The sequence below is a fragment of the Ailuropoda melanoleuca genome, chromosome 8 (assembly GCF_002007445.2).
Source record: "Ailuropoda melanoleuca isolate Jingjing chromosome 8, ASM200744v2, whole genome shotgun sequence".
NCBI lineage: Eukaryota > Metazoa > Chordata > Mammalia > Carnivora > Ursidae > Ailuropoda > Ailuropoda melanoleuca.
In genome coordinates, this window is record NC_048225.1 from 16,957,998 (window position 1) to 16,979,662 (window position 21,665).

Genomic DNA, 21,665 nt, shown 5'->3' on the forward strand with positions numbered 1-21,665 from the left:
CCGGCCTCGCGCTGCACATTCTCTCCTGGCGGCGGCGCCACCTGCGGCAGCGTTCGCCCGAACATGGCGACACGGAGCAGCAGGAGGGAGTCGCGACTCCCCTTCCTATTCACCCTGGTCGCGCTGCTGCCGCCCGGGGCTCTGGGCGCGGTGTGGACGCACACGCTGCACGGCGGCCGCGCGCCCCTGCCCCAGGACCGGGGCTTCCGCGTGGTGCAGGGCGAGCCGCGCGAGCCGGGGCTGTGGGCGCGCGGGGGGCCCCGGGGGGCGGACGAGAAGCCGCTCCGGAGGAGACGGAGCGCTGCCCTGCAGCCGGAGCCCATCAAGGTGTACGGACAGGTGAGCGGCCGGCCACCCGCCTTCCCCCGGCTCGTCCCTCTCCCCGCACTTCCTCAATCCCGCATCCATCCTCTGCGGTCGTCTCCCAGGTTCAGGCACCACTGGGGACTTCCCGGCTTGCGTTTTTTTTTTTTTTNCGTTTTTTTTTTTTTTTTTTTAAACCCCCCTCACATGAGTGTGCCCGTCCGCGCTTGAATGGCATTGATCTTTCCTCCTTCCTGTCGATTTTAGCAAACTCATTCCAGGTAGCTCGCGGGGTGCAGTACCCATTTCCCCAGGGTGTGTGCACACCCGTGTAGTTTCCAGCAGGTAGAGGACGGGTGCAGCTTCATTTTCCATGTGGATGAAAAACGGGGTTTCCTTAGTGTACCGTCAGTTGGCAGTGGAGGCGAGCACCGTACTTGCAGGATACTTACACGGAGCAGTAAGGGGAGGGGGGCTCCCTACTTACCATTTGTAACCACAGTTAAGGTGGGCAAACCTGAAAGCGTGACTATCTTGGTTTGGTCAGAGTAAGAGATTGTGTGTGTGTAAAGGCTGGATTTTGTTGTTTGTTGTGGGGGGGTCGATCCATGCCACCTTCCCCTTTGAGGTACCAACTTTATTTCTGGACAAGAATATTAACTCATGGCGCTTAGGGATTTGAAAGACTGCAAGAATTTGGTGGGCATTGTTATTCAGCAAGTGATTTATTTCTGTCCAGGCAATGGGCTTATTAGATCATAAGTAACATGAATTTCACTTTTATGGCCAGACTTACTGTTAGGAAGAGCAGACAGAGTTTGTGGGTTAGTATCAGCATTGGCAAAATTAATTTGACCCTATTATTGCCTCATGAGACCCCCAGCCCTGTGGTTATGATTGACATCAGCAAAACTAGAAGGTCAGTGGGGAAGAAAAAGTGGGACCAGAGGAGATGGTAAATTGCACAGTTTGTAGAGTCAAAATGTTCCCATTTAAAGCAGAAGTTAAAAGGTTAGTCTGAATTCTTCCTCTCTTCACCGATTTTCTTTAGCCATTTCTTCAGGAAATATATAGAATTAAACATTCAACCCTGGGAACCAGGAAGAACCTTATAAACCGTCTCACTGATTGTGCCATTTTGTTGATGAAAAAACGCAAGCTGGGAAAGGTGAAGTGACTAGCCCAAGGTCACGTGTGGCAGGGTTGCCTGCTGTTTAGTTTTTGTTGGCATTATCTCAACGACCTTTGGGTGTTCAAATAATTGCCCTCTCTTTCTACAATGCTCCCTAAATAATTTTTTTCTAAAATAAAAAATATATGGCTATCAAGGGGGTAGAGATGGTGGCAAGTGGGTGGGAGCACTTGACTTCCATCTACATCAGGCCCTGGGAAAGACTGTGTGCCCAGGAGCATGTAGCTGCTGTGGGCAAAGGCTGCTGGAGCCTACGTCCGTGTGTGTGTGTGTGTGTGTGTGTGTGTGTGTGTGTGTGTGTGTGTGTGTCCTGACCTTCTTCCCCTCTCCACCCTTACGAGAGACTTCTTTTTGTATGTGGAAAAGAAAACAGCAAGGTCCTTGCTCTCACCTGGGGCAGCAGGATCCCGATGTTGAGTAGGGGAGGGATAAAGAGAGACCACCTTGTTCAAGGAGTCTTCCCGCCTTGTTCAAGGAGTCTTCCCAGCCGCCCAGCTCTGCAGTGGGCTTTAGTCAGCTCTCTGAGAGCTGGGGGCAGGGAGGGGTGGGAGTCCCTTCTTCCTGGGGCTCAGGTCCTCTGCAGCTGTAGTTTTGGCTGAGGGCAGAGCACGCTAGTCTCAACAGTATGCATGCAGGTACCATTTCCTCCTTGGGTTTGGTTTGTGAGGGCTCCAGGGGACTTGGGGCAAGTTAAACTGTGTTCTCATTGGGAACGACTGCCCATCCCTTGACTTTTCTATTTCTGAGCCAGCCAGATTGAGTTTGGTTCAGTTGAAGGATGGAGAGCCAGCAGTACGACTCAGAATGATGAATTCCTACCGAGGGTGAAGGCCCAGGGCACTGTTTTCTCTGAGGCCCTCAGGTTAATAAAAGAGGGATTAACTTGAATCTTTAAGGATCTGAGTTAGATAGAAGGAAGAACTTCCTGGTCCTGGGCTTTCTGCCACAAGCATATCGGACACAGCCCCTTTAGGCTGCAGGCACAAGGGTCAGGGACTGAAGGGGTTTGGTGCACCCCTCTTGGACGTCTGGAGTAACTCTTCTATTTTGAATGACCTTTCTAACAAGGGTGACCATTTGCCTCTGTTTTCCCTGGGACAGACCTAGTTTATAAGTTGTCCCTGCTGCTCATGAAAGCAGTGCCTTCTCTCTCAAGTGTCAGGATGCAGGCTATAAATTATATGGCCATTCTGTTTCTAGCTCTAAGCCAAGTTCCATTTCAGCCCCCCTCCCCTTTAACTGTTAAAACCTAAGGAATTGCAATGCTCTCCCACACTATGGCTTAAATGGAGTGTGGTTCTGAAGAGAGATGGGAGTGCAGATGAGGGAGGGTGGGGACTTTTTCGTCCCTGCTTTGGGAAAGTTTAGAGTTTAAGGAGTGGATGAAGTGAATGCTGCTACAGACACGTGCTGGGCCGGAGCCGATGCACACGGACACAGTAAAGCAGCCGCAGCTCTGCCGTCGGGCGTTAGAGGGTTGCGTGATATGGGAAGGCACCGGAGATGGAGGGATAAGGTCAGTGGGCTCAGACACTCTGCAGCTTCTTGCCCTCTGACCTTCGAGTGAGGTTGAGAGGATGCCTGGCCACCCAGATTAGAGCTGCAAGCTGCCTGACCGAAGAAGCTGGAGGGCTGACATTAAGGCCACCAGCTTCAGGAAGGGGAGCCAGCAGTGCTTTTGCAGGGAGATACCTTCCTGCGGCTGAGAAAGAGCCCTGTGTTGGCACGTGGCTGCTTTTTCTTTGGCTCCACTAACCTACGGAGTAAACTAGGCACGGTTCTCGTGATCACATTCATCCTCCTGTTCTCTGATGTGGGAGACGGGTTTCTGCCACGATTCCTTACAGACGTGTTTGTAATAATGAAGCCTGGTAATAGTGGTGAACACAAGTTGCTATCAGATATTGGGACTTTTCTGCCCAAGTTCGGAGTTCAGAAGTGGGGGCCAGATCCAAGAAGGGGGATTCCATAATTCTTTCCACACTGAGTTTCTTCCTGAATTGGTGTTCACTCCATGCCTCTCTGTCATCATGCTGCTTTTTCTCTGCCTGAGATGGTCTTCCCTGCTCCTGTCTTTGCTTGCAGAACCCCTGTGCCCTTCTTCAGCATCCAAGGAGCATCTCCTGATATTCCCAGGCTCCGGGGGAAGAGTTCTTTTGAGCTTGGTTACAGCCCTAACAGCCTTGTGTTATAATTGCTTGTTTGTCTCATCTCCCCGTTTGCTCCTTGAGGGCACGGACCAAGCCTTTCTCTTCTCTGTGACTGGCACTTGGGAGCCCTTAATGAATATTTGTGGACCAACTGCCCGTTTGGAAGAAGAGAAGCCTGGAGGGTAGGAAGCACATCCAAGTTCCAGAAAAGGTATTTATAAGGAGGACCATGGCGAGCCCACAGACAGTGAAAATGAGTTGGCTCTCTCAGTGGTGAGGGTAGTGGAGTCCTGATTTTGCCGTGCTGTCCTGGGGGTTATTTTGAATAAAGAACTGGGATTCTGTTGTACAGAATCCTCCCTTTTACGGTGATCGTGGTATTGCTAATGGTGTTGTTTTGGGGAAAAATCCTTTGGAATGAAGCGCAAAGCCTAACACGATTTACAGGTTTATTTTCCTTCCAATGAGCTCTCTCTTCATAATTCCTTCTTTTTAGAGGCCAGGGAGTATTCAGTGTCCTGATTTGAGACTGAAAATAAAGTGTCTGTTACAGCACAAGGGCCTGGGACAAAGAGCCTCCTTTGGGGGTGGAATACTGTGTAGCTTTAGATCTCTTTGGAGTCGATTCTTGCAGGATACACTTGCTTGGGAAAGAATTGGCTGGTTGATTCTGAAGCTAGCATGCTTGACCTGTTTGCTTCCAGAAAATGAGAAGGCAAAGCATTTGCTCTTTCACATTGGCTTCTATGTAGGTGAAGAGTTGCGGGGTGTGTTGGGTTGGCTCGGTAAAGGACGTGACCTTGAAAAACTTCCTGCTTCCACTTGGCATCTGTTCTTACTGTGTGTAGCTCTTTGCTCAGTCTCTGGCTACCGTTTAGTTCATCAAGAGCTTGTCCATCTTGGGGCATCGTGGGCAGAGGCTGTCAGAGGTGGAAGGAATGGGAGGAAAAGGAGAGGGGGGAGGAGATGGGAGATGTAAACAGATGAAACGAAAAGGTGTCTAACATATTTATTCAGCCTTCAGGGGGTAATATGTGTCTATAAGATAAAATTTGTACAAGAATATGGTGAGAAGTAAGTTTCCTCCCTCTTGTGTCCCTTGTTGATGTGATGCCTCTTCTCAGTTGGCAACCACTGTCCTTCATTTTTCTGTGTGTCTTTCCAGAAACATCCTATGCATGTACAGCACAGAGGTACAGAAAATTTGGAATTTGTCATAATCAGTGGCTTTCTGTGATCCATAGCCCCTGATAGCATGAGTAATGAGGTTAGCTCTGGCTCCACAATGTATTTATGGCATTTGACTGTCAAAAGGTAGGGAGTTAGATGAAGGGTCATAGCTACTTTTCCTCCAGGCCAGGGGAAAGAAAACTCACTCTCATGGCACTTTGAGGGTCCCTGCAGGCCGGGAGAACCGCACTGTAGCCCTGAGTCCCAGGCAGGCTGCTGGAGAGCAGTTCCCTAGAGATGAAGAGCCCAGGTCTGTGAGAATGTTAGAACCTAGAGACCATGGATCTTGGTTTTAACTCGTGTTCCTCTCGAGAATGTCTTCTTTATATTCTGTAAAATAAAGTTAATGGTATGTTTAGTCGATTGCTTTGAGACCTGGGATCCAGGAGGCAGGTCCTAACCGCAACTAATATCCCAAAGCCAAAGGCAGATGTCGTCGGGTCATTTCATTGTCATATTTCCTCTCTAAGGAGGAACAGACCATCTTTGTGTTGTCATTGCTTAATCCCAGAGCCAGAGATGGATGGAGCCGGCCGTGTCCTGTCCACTGTAGCAGGCAGACAGGAACGTTCTAATAATCTGGAGGGGGAGGTTAATCCAAAAAGTAACCTATTTGCCTTTGCTACGTATTTATTTAGCCTTTTTATTAAAGCGGCAGTTTACCTTCCTGATTAAATTTTGCTTAGGTGAATATTAAAATGAGCTTGCGTTCTTCGAATAGCTGATCTGTGAAATGGCTGGCATTAATGTGTGCAGGGAAAGCCAGTTTGGCGTTTAGAACTTTCGACAGTAATTCAGAGGCGGATAATTGAGGGTTCACTGCACGGAAGTAGATTCAAGTCGAGGTGTTACACGAACTTTTCCTCCATTTTTTAAGATTCGGTTGTGGTGGAAAGGAAAGGAGAGCTCGCTACGTTTTGGTTTGAATATTTGAGGATTAGTATTTCTTCAGAAGTGGTCTGGGCTGCTAGGGGTAAAGCATTTTCTTTGTTGAGCGCAGAACCTTCCTACGTATTCTCTAGGTGTACCCAAGTCCATTGGCACAGGGCATATTCAGTCCAGCCACGTAGATGTAAAAATCAATTTCCCTCAGTTTAAAATGAGCCACAGTTAATTTCGACCTAATTTATTGGTTTATCGACCTGTGGACCTAGGGCCTTCGAAGAAGTGGCATGGGCAGCCTTCTAGCATTGAAGTGGCCGATAATGCTGTAAATCAGAGAAGGCAGGGTCAGTGGCTGATCGGCATCAAGATTTGGGTTGTCTCCTCCCTTACTGTGAGACCCCCCATTTTTCTTTTTTTATTATCTCATGAAGCATGCTTTGTGCATTTGGGGGTGGGTCCCCTAAAAATAGGGCTTCGTAACAATCAGGACTGCCGTGGGGAGTTAAAAATAAGCACAAAATTCTGTTACCCCCTGGGTCATTGTTAATAAGAATGGTGACCTCCATGATCGTGTCCCTGCCGCCAGCCAAGAGCGGGAAGACCCTGCCTCCCTGGGCTCCTGGCGGAGCTTCTAACACAGCTCTTTGACAGCTTTTCCGCGGTGCCGGAGATGCTCTGTGTGCATGGCCCAGCATGTCGAGTGGCGTATATGGTGGTGGAAGACTTGAAATGTGGCTGCTATGGCCGAAGAATTGAATTTCTTTTCTTTCACTTAATTTTAATGAATTCAATTTAAGTTGAACTGGCCACATGTGGCCCTTGGCTACTGCGTCGGGAGGCATCGCTTTAATGGCGGGAGGCCTGCTTTTTCCAGGGCCGGGCAGCCTCTGCTTTACCCGGGAGAGACGCTGTATGCATTTGTTCCCACCACAAACAGCAGGGGCAAAGCGAGAGTTGAGGGCTGTGGTCTGAACCAGGCTTCGGTGGCTGCGGACTGCCGGGTTGGGTGGCGGGAGACAGGGGCCTCTCCTGTCTAGGTTGGAACGCATCCGTGGCCGTGGAGGATGCTGGGGGTGCAGTGTTCATGTGGTGGGGGGTTGGGGACCTCTGTACGGTTGCCTCCTTCCATCCGTCACTTGGGCGATGAAGGCTGACCTCTTTTCCTTTTTTTTTTTTTTAAAGACTTTATTTATTTATTGGACGGGGAGAGAGAGAGCGTGTATGTAAGAGAGCCCAAGCAGGGGGAGTGGCAGGGAGCCCTGTGCAGGACTCGATCCCAGGACCCTGGGATCATGACCTGAGCCCAAGGCAGACGCTTCACCGACTGAGCCACCCGTGGGCGCCCCAGTGCCTTCCCTTTCATTGTGGCCTGGCACACACAGCTTCCGCGGCCCAGGCTTTGCCGGCGTGGTGCACCGACCCCGCCTGTCTGTCCAGCAGTGAAAGATGTAAACAGTGCTTCCCCAGCGGAGCCCTCTCCTCCCCTCCCCTGCCCTCTGCTTCCTGTGTGCTTATTGACTTACCGCCGCAGAGCTGGGTCTGTCTTTCGTCCCTGCGACCCTGCAGGCTGGCATGAAGACAAACAGCACGGGGCGTGTGGTCTTCATCACTGCATGGACCCCCCCTTCCCGGCCGGCACTGTAACTTAGCATGCCGCTGCTGTGGCTGCTGCCGCAAGCCCTCGGCTCGGAAAATCGGGACCCTTCACGATGATTTATCTCCAGTCCCCTGAATTAGATTAAAAAACACAGCTACGAATTCTCAGAAAGGCAGGCTGATGTGATTATGTCCCAAATCTGAGTGGCAGTCAAGGGCAATAAAAAGATGTATCATAGGCATTTTGGGCCGCGTGGGGGCCAATGTGCTCTGTATTATTCTCCCCACCCCCTTTTTTTTGGGTTTTTTAATGAAGAAAGTGATATTGCTTCTGTTACTTAGAAAAGAGGCTAGCCTGTTCAGTAGAAACTTATTACATCAAAAACTAAGGATATACTGTATGGTGACTAACATAACATAATAAAAAATTATTAAAAAAAAGAATTAGTTGCAAAGAATTATTATTGAAAAAAAGAAACTTTTCCCCCAGAATAACTATGGATCAAAGTGGGGGAGGGGGCTAGTAGGGTGATTCTTACGTTAAATAGATGTGGGTTTGATCCATTGAGTGGGTCCCGAATTGGGAATTTAAGACGCTAGTTGGTACTGGGGTGAGATCCATTTTACTCTGGTGGGCTCGGGAGCTGAGTAGTGTCTTGATGAAGTTTTGAACTCCTAGGAAACCTCTATGTCCAGAAGAAATTGGGAAAAGCTGGGATGAGCTCATTGAGCTTGGAGGGCTGGGGCTCAAAGCAGCTTTGGGTCAAAGGCTCTACTTTGGAGGCTGTCACTGTGCACACACAAGTGGGTGCCTATGAGAGAGGCCGTGGATGGGGTCAGCGTCCAGACAGTAGGGGACCCTGCTTCTCGTTACCCCAGGGGATGCATGCATAGACGACAGTTCTGTGTGGGTCGGCCCAGGGACTTGGGAAGAAAGGCCAGCGCTGGCCTGCCCAAGGATCCCCGCGGAAGAACCCACTGATGGCAGGGCATGGGGACAGAGTGGAGGTGGACGAGTGGCCTGGGAAACTGTGGGAGTGTTTGGGGAGACTTGAAGTGTTTGAAACTATTTTTTGCATAATGGGAGACCAGGTCTCTAGGCCTTACCTCCTCTGTTTGTATTTAGTCCCCTGAAGTTCTCTCACTGAGAAATTGAAAAAATCCTGCAGTTCACTGTGCACAAGGCTTGCTGCATTGGACAAGGCGTCTGACTGCTGGTGGTGATGGAAGGGCTCTTGCGGCAACAAGGCCGTGAATCTTTAGAGGAGACAGATGAAGGAGGGGTGTGGACTCGGACAGGGGTGAAAGGACAGTCTGGTCTGAGCTGGGGGTGGGTTGAGCTAGCAGAGAGGTGCTGGGGGTGGGGTGGGGGGTGCTTCCAGCTGGTGCCTTACATTCCTGCAGCTCAGAAGGCATCTTGCATTACCGGGGAGTCAGCTGTGCTATTGGATGGGTTGTGCTCTGCTCTCGGTTAGCTTCCCTCAGCGTGGTACAGAAGCACCGGGAAGGGGAAGGCTTGATGCAGGATTTAATTAATTAATTAATTAAAAGATTTTATTTATTTATTTGACAGAGAGACAGCCAGCGAGAGAGGGAACACAGGCAGGGGGAGTGGGAGAGGAAGAAGCAGGCTCCCAGCAGAGCAGGGAGCCCGATGCGGGGCTCGATCCCAGGACCATGGGATCATGCCCTGGGCCGAAGGCAGGCACTTAACTGCTGAGCCACCCAGGCACCCCATGATGCAGGATTTAAATGTGTTCCTTTGGGTCAAGGAAAGTGCAAGAATTCAGTGCCACCTCTTAGGCCTCTGGGTTCCAGCCCTGGTGATGCCGACGTTCATTTTTTATATGGAGCTGTTTTGTGAAGAATGGCCTTTTCTGGTATAAACCATCGACCAACAACAGAAGGAAGTAATGTTTTAGCATTTTGAAGTTTATGAAATATATTCGCAGATAACCTCTCATTGGATGCTCTTACAGTCCCGTAAAATCAGGAAGATAAAGATTCTTCTTCTCATTTCACAGAGAGGTGTTCTGAGGCTCCCAGAAGGTGTAGTGATGTACCAAAGGTTTTGCAGCTAGTAAGTCATAGTGACCAAGACTCAAACCCAGGCCTCCGACTTGTCTCCAGGGTCCTGTGGTACACTTGCCCCTTGCCTATATTCCAGTGAGAGCTTTGCTCTCAGCCAGGGACCCACAGCCTGTTTGCTGTGAACTCTTCCTTTCCCCCCTTGAAAACCTAGAGATCGCCTATGAGTCTACCTTCCCCTTTGGCTCTCCTGGCTACACTAATTTTCCTGTAGCTTTTCAAACCTGACAGTCCCCGTGTCTCCCATGTACCTGGCTTTTGCTCTGCTCATGCCTGGGTCCAGATCGTTCTCCTCCATCCCATTTCCCCTAGCTCCTGTCCCTTTATCCTGCGCTACCTGCTGTAGGTCATGTCTTCAGTCTTTGGGGCAGTCACACCCTCTCCGCCACACGAGGTCAGGCCCCTGTCCCCAGACATCCTGTTTCCTAACTCCTAGGACGGTGTCTGCTGTGTAGTAAGTGCTCGGTAAATACTTATGAATGAACGAGGGTGGGGGGCTATTTATGGGGAAACTGCAGACCCAGAGAGGAAGGGCACAGAAAGCGCATGTTGTGAAGCCATCCTGCAGAGCTCTTGGAAACAGCTTGGGTTGACAGATGAATCCTCGTTTGAGGCTGGCCCTAGCTCAGGTGCTCATCGGCCCATTAACAAAGCCCCGTTTGAGGCTCCGCCTGTATGCCCTGCTCTGGGGTCCTGTGGAACAGCACCTCTGACTCTTTCTCTGGGCTTATTAACCTCATCTGCAAAATGTGGAAGTTGGTTTAGATGTTCTCTGAGGTTCCTTCTGGCCCCATGTTTTCTTTTTCTTACTCACCAACTGGTAAATTAAGGGGTGATTATTTTCAAGACAGATTGTTCACAGGTTCTGTTTACTAGGGAGACCTCCCTGAATAGCAAAGCTGCTGTTTGCTAAATGACAAAGTGGGGTTCCTCAGGAAGGGGTGCCACACATAGAGGTCAGTGGTGGCTAGATTCTGCTTGCCAAGGATCGATTAGAAATAAAGGTAAATCTTTCTGAACTGGTATTTTAAGTCAATGAAAATATGATTCTCACCCTTTGGGTAGAGAGAAAGCATCTACCTACCTGTCTTCTAAAGAGAGCTCCTGACTGAGGTTAAGGAGATGGTGGTGAAATGCTCAGTTTTTTCATCCATGGTCATTCTCTCTTTGCTCATCTGTAAAATGGGCCGCCTGAATTTCTCAGCAGAGTCGTGTGTGAGTTCCGTGGGTGAAGCATCCTGAGCAAACCCAAGTCGGATGCTTGCGCAGACACTCCCTGGGCAGGGGCTGTCTGCAGGGAGTTCTTAAACTAGATTCCAGTTCTCCTTCAGAGGTGGAGCGCCCAGGGAGGGTAACGAGCCTGCTAAATATAGTGAGGACACCGTCCTGAATGGGGACACGGAGGGGCCGTTTGCCTACCTAGCATTTAGGTCGTGCAAATGGATGGTCTGAGAAACCCTTGTTATTCTTGGACGTCGGGAGCCTGTCTTTGGTTTCCTGAGGCCTGTCCTGACGTTCAGGGGTTTAGCAGCTGCCTCTGGCCTCGAAATTGAAGGACGTGGTATTTGTTTTATGCTTCATTGCAGACTTTTAAAAATGCTTCTTCGTACTTCCCTGCTAGTGAGGCAGAGGAATGAACCAGACTGCCTTGTTTGTCCTCCTCGTCCTGTGTTCTGGGAAGAAGCTGTGTAGGAGTGGTGAGGGCCATGGGTTGTGGGTGTCTAGGACATCCTGACCTTCGGGTTTGACTAACCTGGCAAGAGGTAATGGCAGAAGAAATGAATGGAGATGAGGTGGGGCCTGTTCCATTAAGGACCCCACCTCCTGAATGAGCCTCAATGTGTATACAGCTTTGGACGGTTTTATTGTAAATATCTTATCACTGGTCAGGCTTGCAGCACTGATTTCCCCCAGAAAGTGCTCTGTACCCTTGACAAGGGGAGGCATTACTGAAGAGCCTCAGAGAGTGCCTGGCACCCAGTAGGCCTCAGTGCCTTCATCAGTAAGTGAATGCGGGAGCAATCAGTGCCTCCGTACAACAGGCAATTTATTTGTCCTCCCTTCTATTTATAACAACCTGAAGCTTGGGGCTTGGGTGGCAGCAGATTCTTTTTCTCACTCTGAATAATGAGGCAAATCATTGAACCTCTTCGGAACGCCAGGGCGTGCTGGGGTGCTGAGAGACAGCGTGGGGGTGGCTTGGACTGAGGTGTGTTCAGTGTGGGGGTGGTGACGATTATCGGGAGCTGGAAGTGGATGCTGGTCCAGAGTTCGTGGCCATTTCTCCAGCGAGCAGGGGCCAGGGGTCAGCGGGCAGGGGCCAGGGGCCGGCAAGCAGGGACCAGGGACCAGGGGCCGGCGAGCAGGGACCAGGGGCCGGGGCCGGTGAGCAGGGAGCGGGAGGCCTGCGAGGATACCGTGGTGCTGCAGACGCCGCTGACAGCACTTTGAAGGATTGCTTTGGCCAGAGACCTACTCCTCAGCCTGCCTCCTCTATGACTCATTTGGGCTGCATATTTTGGTAGCAGGAAAGATCGAGAGGAGATGAAACAAGCATTTCTTAAGAGTGGGAGCTCCCAGGTATTAGATCAGCACCTTGAAAATATGATGTTCTTTACAGGTCACGGATACAGACAGGCTTTTAAAAAATATATTATTGAGATGAAATTCACAGAACACTAACCACGTTCACGTGAACAGTGCAGTGGCTTATAGTCCATTCACGATGTTGTGCACTACTGCCCCCTGCCTAGTTCCAGTTCTCCAAAATAAAACCCCTTGCCTGTGACATGGTTACTCTCTAGGGCCCTTTCCTCCCAGCCCCTGGCAACCACCAGTCTGCTTTCCATCTGTATGGATTTACCGATTCCGGACTGATTCCTGACCTTTCACGTACGTGGAATCAGGCTCTTTCGTGACCTTGTGTGTCTGGCTTCTTTCAGTAGCGTAGTGTTTTTGAGGTTTGTCCCTGTCGTGGCATTTATCAGATCATGGAGTTTTAACAGCTACCCCAAATACCCAAAGACAGCCTCTCCCTGAAGCAGTGAGTCGTTGGATCCCAGGTATACTGCCAGTAGGAAGGGGAATGGCCTGGATTCACTGCTCCCCAGATAAGCTGCATTACGGACACCCGGAGCGTCTCTTTTAAAAACAGGAATTCCTGGGCCCCAGTCAGAGACGGATCTGACCCGGTAGGTCTGCGGTGGTTCTTTCAGCCCGGTTTGGGAGTCCCAGACCGGATGACCTTGGGGGCATGAACGACCTGCCCGGGAGCCTCCCCGAGGCTGCAAGTACCTCTTGGGCGCTGTGGTTTGTTGATGACGCGGTTTCTGTGTGCCGAGATTTCGGTGGCATGCAATTTTTCTCTGCCTTCCGAGGGGAGGCATCGGGCCCCTCCCTGCTGCTTTTACAGCTCCAGTTAACTGTGTCTCATTTATTAAGTCCCCCCCCCTTTTTTAAAGGTGTTTCACCAAGCTTGCCTTCGGCTTCCTTTGTCAGAAAGCCCTTGGACGTTCTGACGCTTGTCCTTTGCACTGCTCTCACCCCTTCACCTCTGTTCGGATGGGTTTGGGGCCTCATAAATCTCATGTCCGCTGGGGAGAAAGGCTTCAGCACGTACCGTGGAAACCTCTTTCCCACTCTCCTCACTGGAGGCTCTGTAACCTGTTCAGAGCATGATTCGATTGTCACCGGCCTGGGGGACCATTCTGAGGTTGCCCGAGGCAGATGGTCGGGGGAGAGGAGCTTTTTTGTGCCAGACCCTGAGAACTCGTGTGGTTCTTCCAGGTGCCGAATCCTTTATTGTATTGATGTTTGCACACGTACTATTTATTCCCCTCTGGTTCTAAGGGCGAGAATCGTTTGGGAGGGGAAAGACTTTTAGCCTGAAATCCCAGGGTACTTGGGCTATTGGGCTTCTGATTTGTAGATACTTCTAGATTCCTCCCAGAGGCGTGAGCTGGAGGGGGGAGAGGTGGGAGAAAGGGAAGGCTGGAGTAAGGCCCCATCAGCTGCTGGTGGGGATTCCCTTCTCGGCTTTTCCCCTGTAGCATTCTGGGTTACGTTATTTACTTTCTTCTGTTTTGCATTTGTCCTTCTCTCTTGATGCGCACCTGGACGTCTCTCCACGAACGAGAAGGAACATTTTGGAATGACATATTTTCCTAAAAAATACCAAAAGGTCTTTTTCTTCACAGAGGTACTCATTTCAGATATTTTCCGAAAGCATTCGGATCCTGAGTCAAATGAAATGCAGGCGCTTAAGGGCCAGAGCGGAGTAGTTAAGGATTAGCTCCTTTGTCATCTTGTCTGCCAAGTTTGTGGCACAGGTGTTTCCCTTCTCCCTTGTGACAGCTGAGAGCACCTCAAGGAGGGGGGTGGGGAAAGCTAGGGCGGTGCAGGATGAGGAACAGAAAGGAGAAAGGAGGTGTGGGGAGGGTTTTCTGCCACAGAACCTCCAGAGGACGGCAGCTCAGAGGGCACGTCAGCTCGAGCTTGGACTTTGCATCCGCCCCAGAGGTGAGGGTGGTGGGAGGGGATGCAGGCGGGATCGTGCAGGCTCCTCGGAGCTCAGAAGCTTGATTTCCTTCTACACGTGCCCCAGACAGCCAGGGTTGGAGAGACTGGTGAAAGAGGCCTCTCCCAGACACATTTCAGCAAGCGGGAGAGTGCATGTTCCTGATTTTTGGGTGGCTTTGTCCTGATTCCGACTGTTAACAGCAGGTCTTGGAATTTTTGTTCGTATGGTCATTGGTTTGCTCTTCACCCAGAGTGGGTGAAATGTTAGCTCAGGGCTTCTGAGATGCCGGCCCTCGAACTGTCCCGCCCGTGTCTGGTGAAAGAGGAAAAATAAAAGGAATGGAGTTAAGTTTTTCATAAACCAAAACTGTCTGAAAGAACTGTTCTTTATTCCGAGATAGATCCTTGTACAGTTTTCGGTGTTAAATGGTTCTTTCTTTCGTTCTGTTTTTTAGTTTTTTTTTTAAAGATTTTATTCATTTATTTGACAGAGAGAGAGGCAGCGAGAGAGGGAACACAAGCAGGGGGAGTGGGAGAGGAAGAAGCTGGCTTCCTGCTGAGCAGGGAGCCAGATGTGGGGCTCGATCCCAGAACGCCGGGGTCATGACCTGAGCCAAAGGCAGATGCTCAATGACTGAGCCACCCAGGCGCCCTTAAACTGTCCTTTCTTTAAAAAACGACAGTGATTATGGTGGTCACATTGCTTAGGAGGGCTAACTGCATAACGGATGGGTCCCAGAAGCTCGGGGCATAAGTGGATCCCCCAACTATGAGGAGTTCAAAGCGAGTATTACTGATGAGCGAAGGGTTTTCTCACTGGGGACGCCGGCTCCTTCTTGTGGTTCCGGTCTTGTCTGGGACTCTGGAGTCCTGAATGGTGCCTGTGGATGGGAAAGAAGCAGAGGGCTGGCAGGGGCTGGGGCTGGTGGCCCTGACCACCTTCCCTCATGTTCCGTGACCTCAAGTCAGTCCCAGGCCACATCCCACCGCAGGGCAGCCTGGGCCCGAGTCTGCTGTGTCCTCAGAGAGCAGAGGAAACTGGTGCAGAGAACAGCAAGTCAGGCTCAACACAGTGGCTGTTTTTGTTAATGTCCTTTCCTGGCAAAATAGAGTTGGCCAACCAGTCCTCTGTTGGCCTTTCTAATTTCTTTTCATCTTCCTGGTTTACGAAATCCAGAAGTCTGGGAACTCCTGTTAGCAAGAATCCGAAGGGCATAGTTCTGGGGAGTCCTGGGAAATAATTTCCTTACTTGGGACACTTTAAAGCTAATTAAATAAAACTTGTACCGCGATGTTTTTCTCTTGTTCCTCCTTGTGAGGAGCTGGGGACCAGCCATGTCACCTGTTGGCCAGACAGGGTACCAGTTTGAATGGAGGTTTGAGAGCGTGTGGTTTTTCTGGCCTGTGCACTTTTTCTGAATGATGAAGATGTGCCAGTGTTTTGGTTTCAAGGCCTTCGGAGTGCATGACCCACATATGGGTTGGGGATGAAAGTAACCGGAGACTGATTACGCAAAAGACAAGGATAAGCAAAGTCACTAAGTATGCCAGAGAGAGCCTGAGAAGGAGATTTTTTGCAATCCATTTATATCCAAAATGGCAGGGAATTCGTGTTTCTTCTTGGGGGAGTTGTGTCTTGCGGAATGTGCACTGGAGGAAAAATAGGCCACCCTGGTCCCATGCTTCAGATCTCCGAATCTTAGCTATTTCTGAGTGACAGAGGAGGAGAGAGAGTCTTGCTTTAGAATATCGTGGCCTTCACTCATCATGGGTCCTAATTCCTGTGTTGGTCTGATCTCTTTCAGGTTAGTCTGAATGATTCCCACAATCAGATGGTGGTGCACTGGGCCGGAGAGAAAAGCAACGTGATCGTGGCCTTGGCCCGGGACAGCCTGGCACTGGCGAGGCCCAGGAGCAGTGATGTAAGTATTGGTTCGGGTTTGAAAACTCCTCTTTGAGGCCGCCAACGTGCCTTCTTGGAATCTGGCGGGGTTATCATGCCAGCAAAACATAGTGGGTAATTGGAGAATGAATGGATGGGATACATTTTACAACAGGGAAGAGAATCTGGAAAATAATAAATACCTCTTGTTTGCCGAACGAGGGTGACGTGGTCCATTTTGCGACGAGGTCCACACAACATGTGATTACTTTTGTGAAGGGCTAGGGCTCTATCTGGATCGTTGGGTCTGCTCCACAAAATGCCAGAAGCACATGCGGGCAGAGTTGCCCGTCCGTGGCAGAACCCAATGGGACCCCTTTCCGTGGGCTGGATTCTTGACTCTGATGTACTCGTATTCTCAATTTCCACGGTTGGCTTTCCATAGCCTTTAAGAGTTTAGGTGCTTTGAAGATGAGAGACCCAAGGGTCATAGACTCAAAGGCCCATGAGAGACCAGGTGGGTGGTGGCAGGAGGAGGCTGCCTCCATGTTCACCACACTCTTTCTTCCAGGGACAATGGTCTCGCCCATTTCTCATAAAGTGTGTGGCCTTCTGGGACAATGGGTCATTTTCCCACTTTGGTAGAGATGCAGGTTCAAGAAGCGTTCACCTGTGTGTTAATTCGAACGTGGTGATTGATCCTGTCCCTGAGAGACGTTGGGAGGCAGAAGGGGTTTGGTGCTTGCGAGGGGCCGCTGTCATCGGTCTCAGCTCTGGTTGCTGTGGAGGGCCCGGCCTTGCCAGATCTGATTTCTGAGAGAAGCCCAGAGGTCCAGGTTTTACGTGGAAACCGCGGAGTCTTACAAGTTCGCAGCTCCTGCGTCATTCGTACAAATACTGGGCGGGCCAAGTACAAGCTCTTCGAGGCCAGAGCTGGTCCTTGGGTCCCAAGTGTACGGCCCCGGCTCCAGACGTCCCCCTGTGGGAAGAGGAGAAGCGCCCGCCTGGGGTCAGGGGCTGATGCGGCGGCACAGTGTGGAGCTTTGTTCACTCTCCAGAGGGAGCCTCCCGGTGAATTTGCTAGCACTGTCCCATTAGCCCGAAGGACACACTTGGGATTCATGAGTATAGACCTGGTGTCTGTGAGTTCCCTGGAATCTGCTGTCTGGCTTGGATGTGCTCCAAGGTAGGTGCCTGGAGGGAGCACTGGGGGCTGCTCTCTAGTGGATTCGGTGGAGACAGCCACAGACAGGGAGGGCAGTAGAAGGGCTATAATGCAGACCTTTGTCCAGGCTGCTGAGCAGGGCGGGGGCGGGGGGGGAAACCACGGCCGTTGACAGCTGTTTGGATGTCGTTCTTTGGGGCAGTGGCTTTGGCCCATTTATAAATGCGACCAGGGTTTGCGAGCGCAGAAGGCAGCGTATGGATGCTGTTGGTCCTGTGAGGTCCGTGGGCACCTGTGTACACGCTCAGTGCAGTCATGGCCCGCGTACCCCTTCATGGCTGCCCCTTCGAGCACAGGAAACAGCTCTGGGCCCTACTGTGTTGGGAAAACCTCCTTAGGCTTTTTATACATTTAAAAATTCTTTGTCTAGATAATATTTTTTTTACAAGATAGATAAAAGACCTTACCTGTGGTTTTATGGCTTTGCCGGACAAACAGGAGCCTAAAGACATGAAGTGGCCTCCTTGAGGTCACGCAGCATGTCAGTGGGAGGAGAGTGGTGGCTCCCGAGACCTGATCACGTGCTCGCTGTGTGAGGCATCGTGTTGCCGGTGGGACCCACTCGTCTGGGTTTTCGCCCTGAAAGCCCTGTATCCTGGGAGCCTTCTCAGGCCAGGGTCAACCAGGACGGTTGGTCTCCCCACATATGGCCAGTCTGCCCAAACCCATTCTCACTCTAAATATCTGGGTGTGTCTTACCGAGAAGCCATTGAACATTGGACGCGCTACACCATCCTGTAATGAAATACACGATAAGATTACATGGAGAGGAAATGCGATGCTTGGGGATAATAAATGGGAGTGTCAGAGATTTCCCCCCTGTCCGCACACAGGCTCTATTAAAGACTTGGCAGCTGAAACGGAGATGTTCTGATGTGAAAAGTTAACGCAGAAATAAATTATGACTCAGAGGCTGGAGTTGGTGGTGCGGGTGTCATAGCAATCCTGACTTTCTTGCGAGAAGACTGGGAGCCTGGTTCGTCAGGCTCCGTCAACCGTCCAGAAGGGAAGGGACCCGTGTAAGTGAGGAGCTGTGTGTGTGTTGGAGAATGGCCAAGTCATGCATATTCAGTATATAAAAAAGGGACGGATCTGGAAGTTGGAATCCCGGAAGGTTTGCTTTTCAACGGAAAAAAAAAATGAATAATGTCCTGATGACCGGGTAGCAAGCCTGATTCCGTGAGGAATGGCAGCTGCGTTCTAAGAGGAATGCCATCTTTTTCTCCGATAAGTCTGGCCGATGAAAGGAGACAATAAGTATTGTTTATCTTGAGACTTCCCATGTCTCTGTTTCTTCCTTCTCCTGACATATCTTGCAAAGGTACTCAGGTGCAACCTCATGGGCCAAGGACCTCTTCAGAGTTAGTGTCCACCAGAAGATCCGAATCAACTGGGGAAGTTTTCAGGAATGGTAGGACTCCGCTGCCTTTGCACCCAGAGTGGTGTGACATTATATTTGGTGCCCCTCAGGATGGACCGGGGAGCAGGGCCAGGACTGGCTAGTTTGCTAACAGGGAGAACTCGGGAGCCCGTGGGGCTGATGTCTCACGGCGCTCTGGCTCTGAAATCAGAATGCCTGGGGTTGAGTCCTGGCTCTGCCGTTCGTTAGCAGTCTGATGTTGAGCCAAGTCATTAACCTTCTGCTGGGCTTCTCATCTGTCCGTGAGATAGTGCTTGTAAAACCTTGCTCCCTAAAGTGCGGTCTGTGGATCAGCTGCCAGGGGTGTTTTCTGGGAGCTGGTTAGAAAGGCAGAATCCCAAGTTCTACTCCGGACTTCCTGAATCAGAGTGCATCGTGACCCACGTCGTGCTGGGGGACTGGTAGGCATATTACCGTTTTGAGAAGCACTGGCGGGAAGGACTCCGAACAGGGCTGGATAAGGAGATGGGTTCTGTACATTTCAGCCCTTCTTTCCTTCCTCCCCGCCTCTGCTGTCTCTTCTGCCTCTTCCCCTCTTTGCTCCCTTCTTCTCATGATTGTTCTTACGCTGTTTTAAAGTACAGGGGAAAGAATTTAAAACCGCTCACATTGGAAGGGCCATCTTTATAGGTGAGACGGTGATGTAACCGGCAGCTTACTTCAGTGACTCCTCCTCTCTTGTATTCTGTTCTTAGAGAAGTCAGAGAGGGCTGATCAATGCAAAACCTGTGCCTGGAGGAAAGAAACTATGGGAGCGCAAGATGAGCAAGGATAGGTGGTTTGCCTGGAGTCACCCGAAGATCATAGTGGGCAGCGAGCCAGCAACCTAGCCCTCCCTGGGGACTGAAGCAGCACATACCAGTGGGGGTGCAGTGGAGGCCCTGAGGCCGTCAGCCCACTCTGTATTATCTGAGTGCTGGCAGAGGCCTTTTCCGGGCTCTTTGTTGTGGAGGAGGGTGGCTAGCTGTGCCCAGCCCTGAGCTTGGTCTTTGCCCTATGGAGCTCAGGGTCTAGGTTAATCCAGTAGAAATAAGAATTTTGAGGACAGGATAAAAGCATCGTGCTGGGATTGTTCGACCTGGAGAAGAGAAGGAGGGTTGATGAGTCATTGACAAGAGTCTTGAGGCATAGAACGGGCCCTTCCCTACTTACTCTTAACTTCTGTTAAGTATAAGTCATAAAGAAGTGGGAATTCTTTACAGGTGCATATTAAGGAAGAGCTTTTTGGTAGTGAGGGCTGTTGTCGCTCTGAGTGGGAAGTGGCAGAGGGGTGGCTGAGAATATCAGAAAGGATCTGTGTTTTGTTAAAGTTGGTGTTTTACCCCTTCTTTGCCCCCACGCCTTCCACTGCGCGGCCCGGAGACTCAGTGTAAGATCTTCCCTTCTAACAGGGCAACATGTGGCTGCAGCAGAGAGCATTCTCCTAGGAGGGTAACTTGCAAGAGTGGAAAGACAACTGGACCAGGGACTGGAGGGAACGTTTTGTCACCTCCTAACTGTATGACCTTGGGTTGGTCATTAATGTCTCCAAGTCTTGGTTTTTGTCATCTCTTACATGGAAATAATTCTTCATTCACTCGCTCACTCATTCATTCATGTCACTCTCTTTTATGCATTTGTGGGACACAGTCATTTACCTCACTCTGTGGTTTCTAATAATGTTTAATTCCAGAAATCTTTACTGAGTACGTGTGATGTTCTAGGGACACCGAGGGAGGCAAAAGTGAGGCTGACCTACAGAATTTTTAAAGGTGGAGAGCAATAGTGACTACTGAAAAATGCTATCCTAATACGACTTATTATCACATCTGTTCTGAGGAGGTAACTCATAGCGGATTATCAGTTTCGGGGACGTTGGAGCTGTAGGGGGCCGAGTTCGCTTTCTGAGAAGCCATTAGTTCAGTACATGTGACGTCTGACCCTAACAGGGACTCTCAGTGTCCATCCTGGGCCAGGAGAATGGAAGTGAGAAGGTACCACTTTGTCTTTTTACCCACTCAAACCCTCTGAGCTTTTCAGCCTGCCGCGTTTCTGAGGCCGCTTTTATGGCAGCCCCTCACTGTGAGCTTGGCAGCTGGGGACACATGCTGTGTTGTAAGCATGAGTGTTCGTAATGGGGTCTCTTTTGCTGTGGCCCAGATATTGGCAGAGGCTCTATCTGTGCTCTTCTAACCTTGACATCTAATAAATATTAATGTCCTGTGTGTGTTCTCGGTTCCCTTTGTACCTGCCTTGTGGAGTTCATTGTTTACAAGGGTTATTGTTTACAAACATTTGTACGTTTACAATGTGTGTAAAGGCCATGTCTTTGTATGTCTGGCACGTAGCACAGCGCCTGGCTCATGACAGACCCTTGAAATGCGCTGGCTGTCGCATCAGCGTGCACTGACGGCAGTACCTTTCCTGGGATTAGCGCGGCCATTCCCGTTCTTGTTGGATTCACCTGTCATTTTCCTTTAGAACTTACCCCGATCCTAATAAGTATTATTAATATTCTATTCACCTATCAGGCTTGTCTTTAATTCTCTGATTATGTTAATTTGACGTTGCCTAGGTACCAAGTCTGGGCGCAAAATACCTGATGGCTTTATCCCGCCATCCACTACCTAAGGTGTGATGCTTTGGGGTTTCTGGCTTTGGAGGCAGGCAGCCTGGATCACATTTCCACGCTGCTACTTACCTTCTCTGTTACTTTGGCAAGAAACTAATCCCCTAAGCCCCTGCTGCCTTGTCTGTAAAGTGATTTTGATAACTGCATTTGCCACGCAGGGCTGTGGGGAGAGCTCCGCGAGCTCTTTCACATGGAAAGGGTGGTACGGTATCTGGCACCTCGGAAGTCTCTGTGAATGACAGTTCCTTGTATGTTTTACCATCGTGGTTTCCGGGTAGCCGGAGCCCCGCAAGCAGGAAAGCAGTCAGTCGTGCTGGTGCGTGCCCAGCTCTCGTGGCCATTCCCCCTGGGGCAGTGGGATCAGCAAGCGTGAGTGCTGGGGCGGGGGGGGGTGTCCTTATACATTCAAATGTGCGTATTGAATCACTCAACACTTCCTTTCTCATCTTGGGCTTCTCTGTGGAGTCCTGGGAGGGTTTTCTTTTTTATCCTCTGCTGTGCTGTAGGAACAGAACTTCCCAGAAGAGGGCTGAAGAATTAGATGACCTTTTGGGACATTTTCGCA

General features: G+C 50.4%; 1 protein-coding gene across 1 annotated transcript in view; it reads left to right on the forward strand.

The window, feature by feature from the left end:
* Positions 1-6: 6 nt before the first annotated feature.
* The window catches only part of SORL1 (sortilin related receptor 1), a 158,483-nt gene continuing 136,824 nt past the window's right edge, over positions 7-21,665 (forward strand). The window contains exons 1-2 of the mRNA XM_034665628.1: positions 7-339; positions 15,768-15,884. Of these exons, the coding sequence (XP_034521519.1) occupies positions 64-339; positions 15,768-15,884 (393 nt within the window). The 5' untranslated portion in view covers positions 7-63. The remainder of the gene's footprint in view (positions 340-15,767; positions 15,885-21,665) is intronic.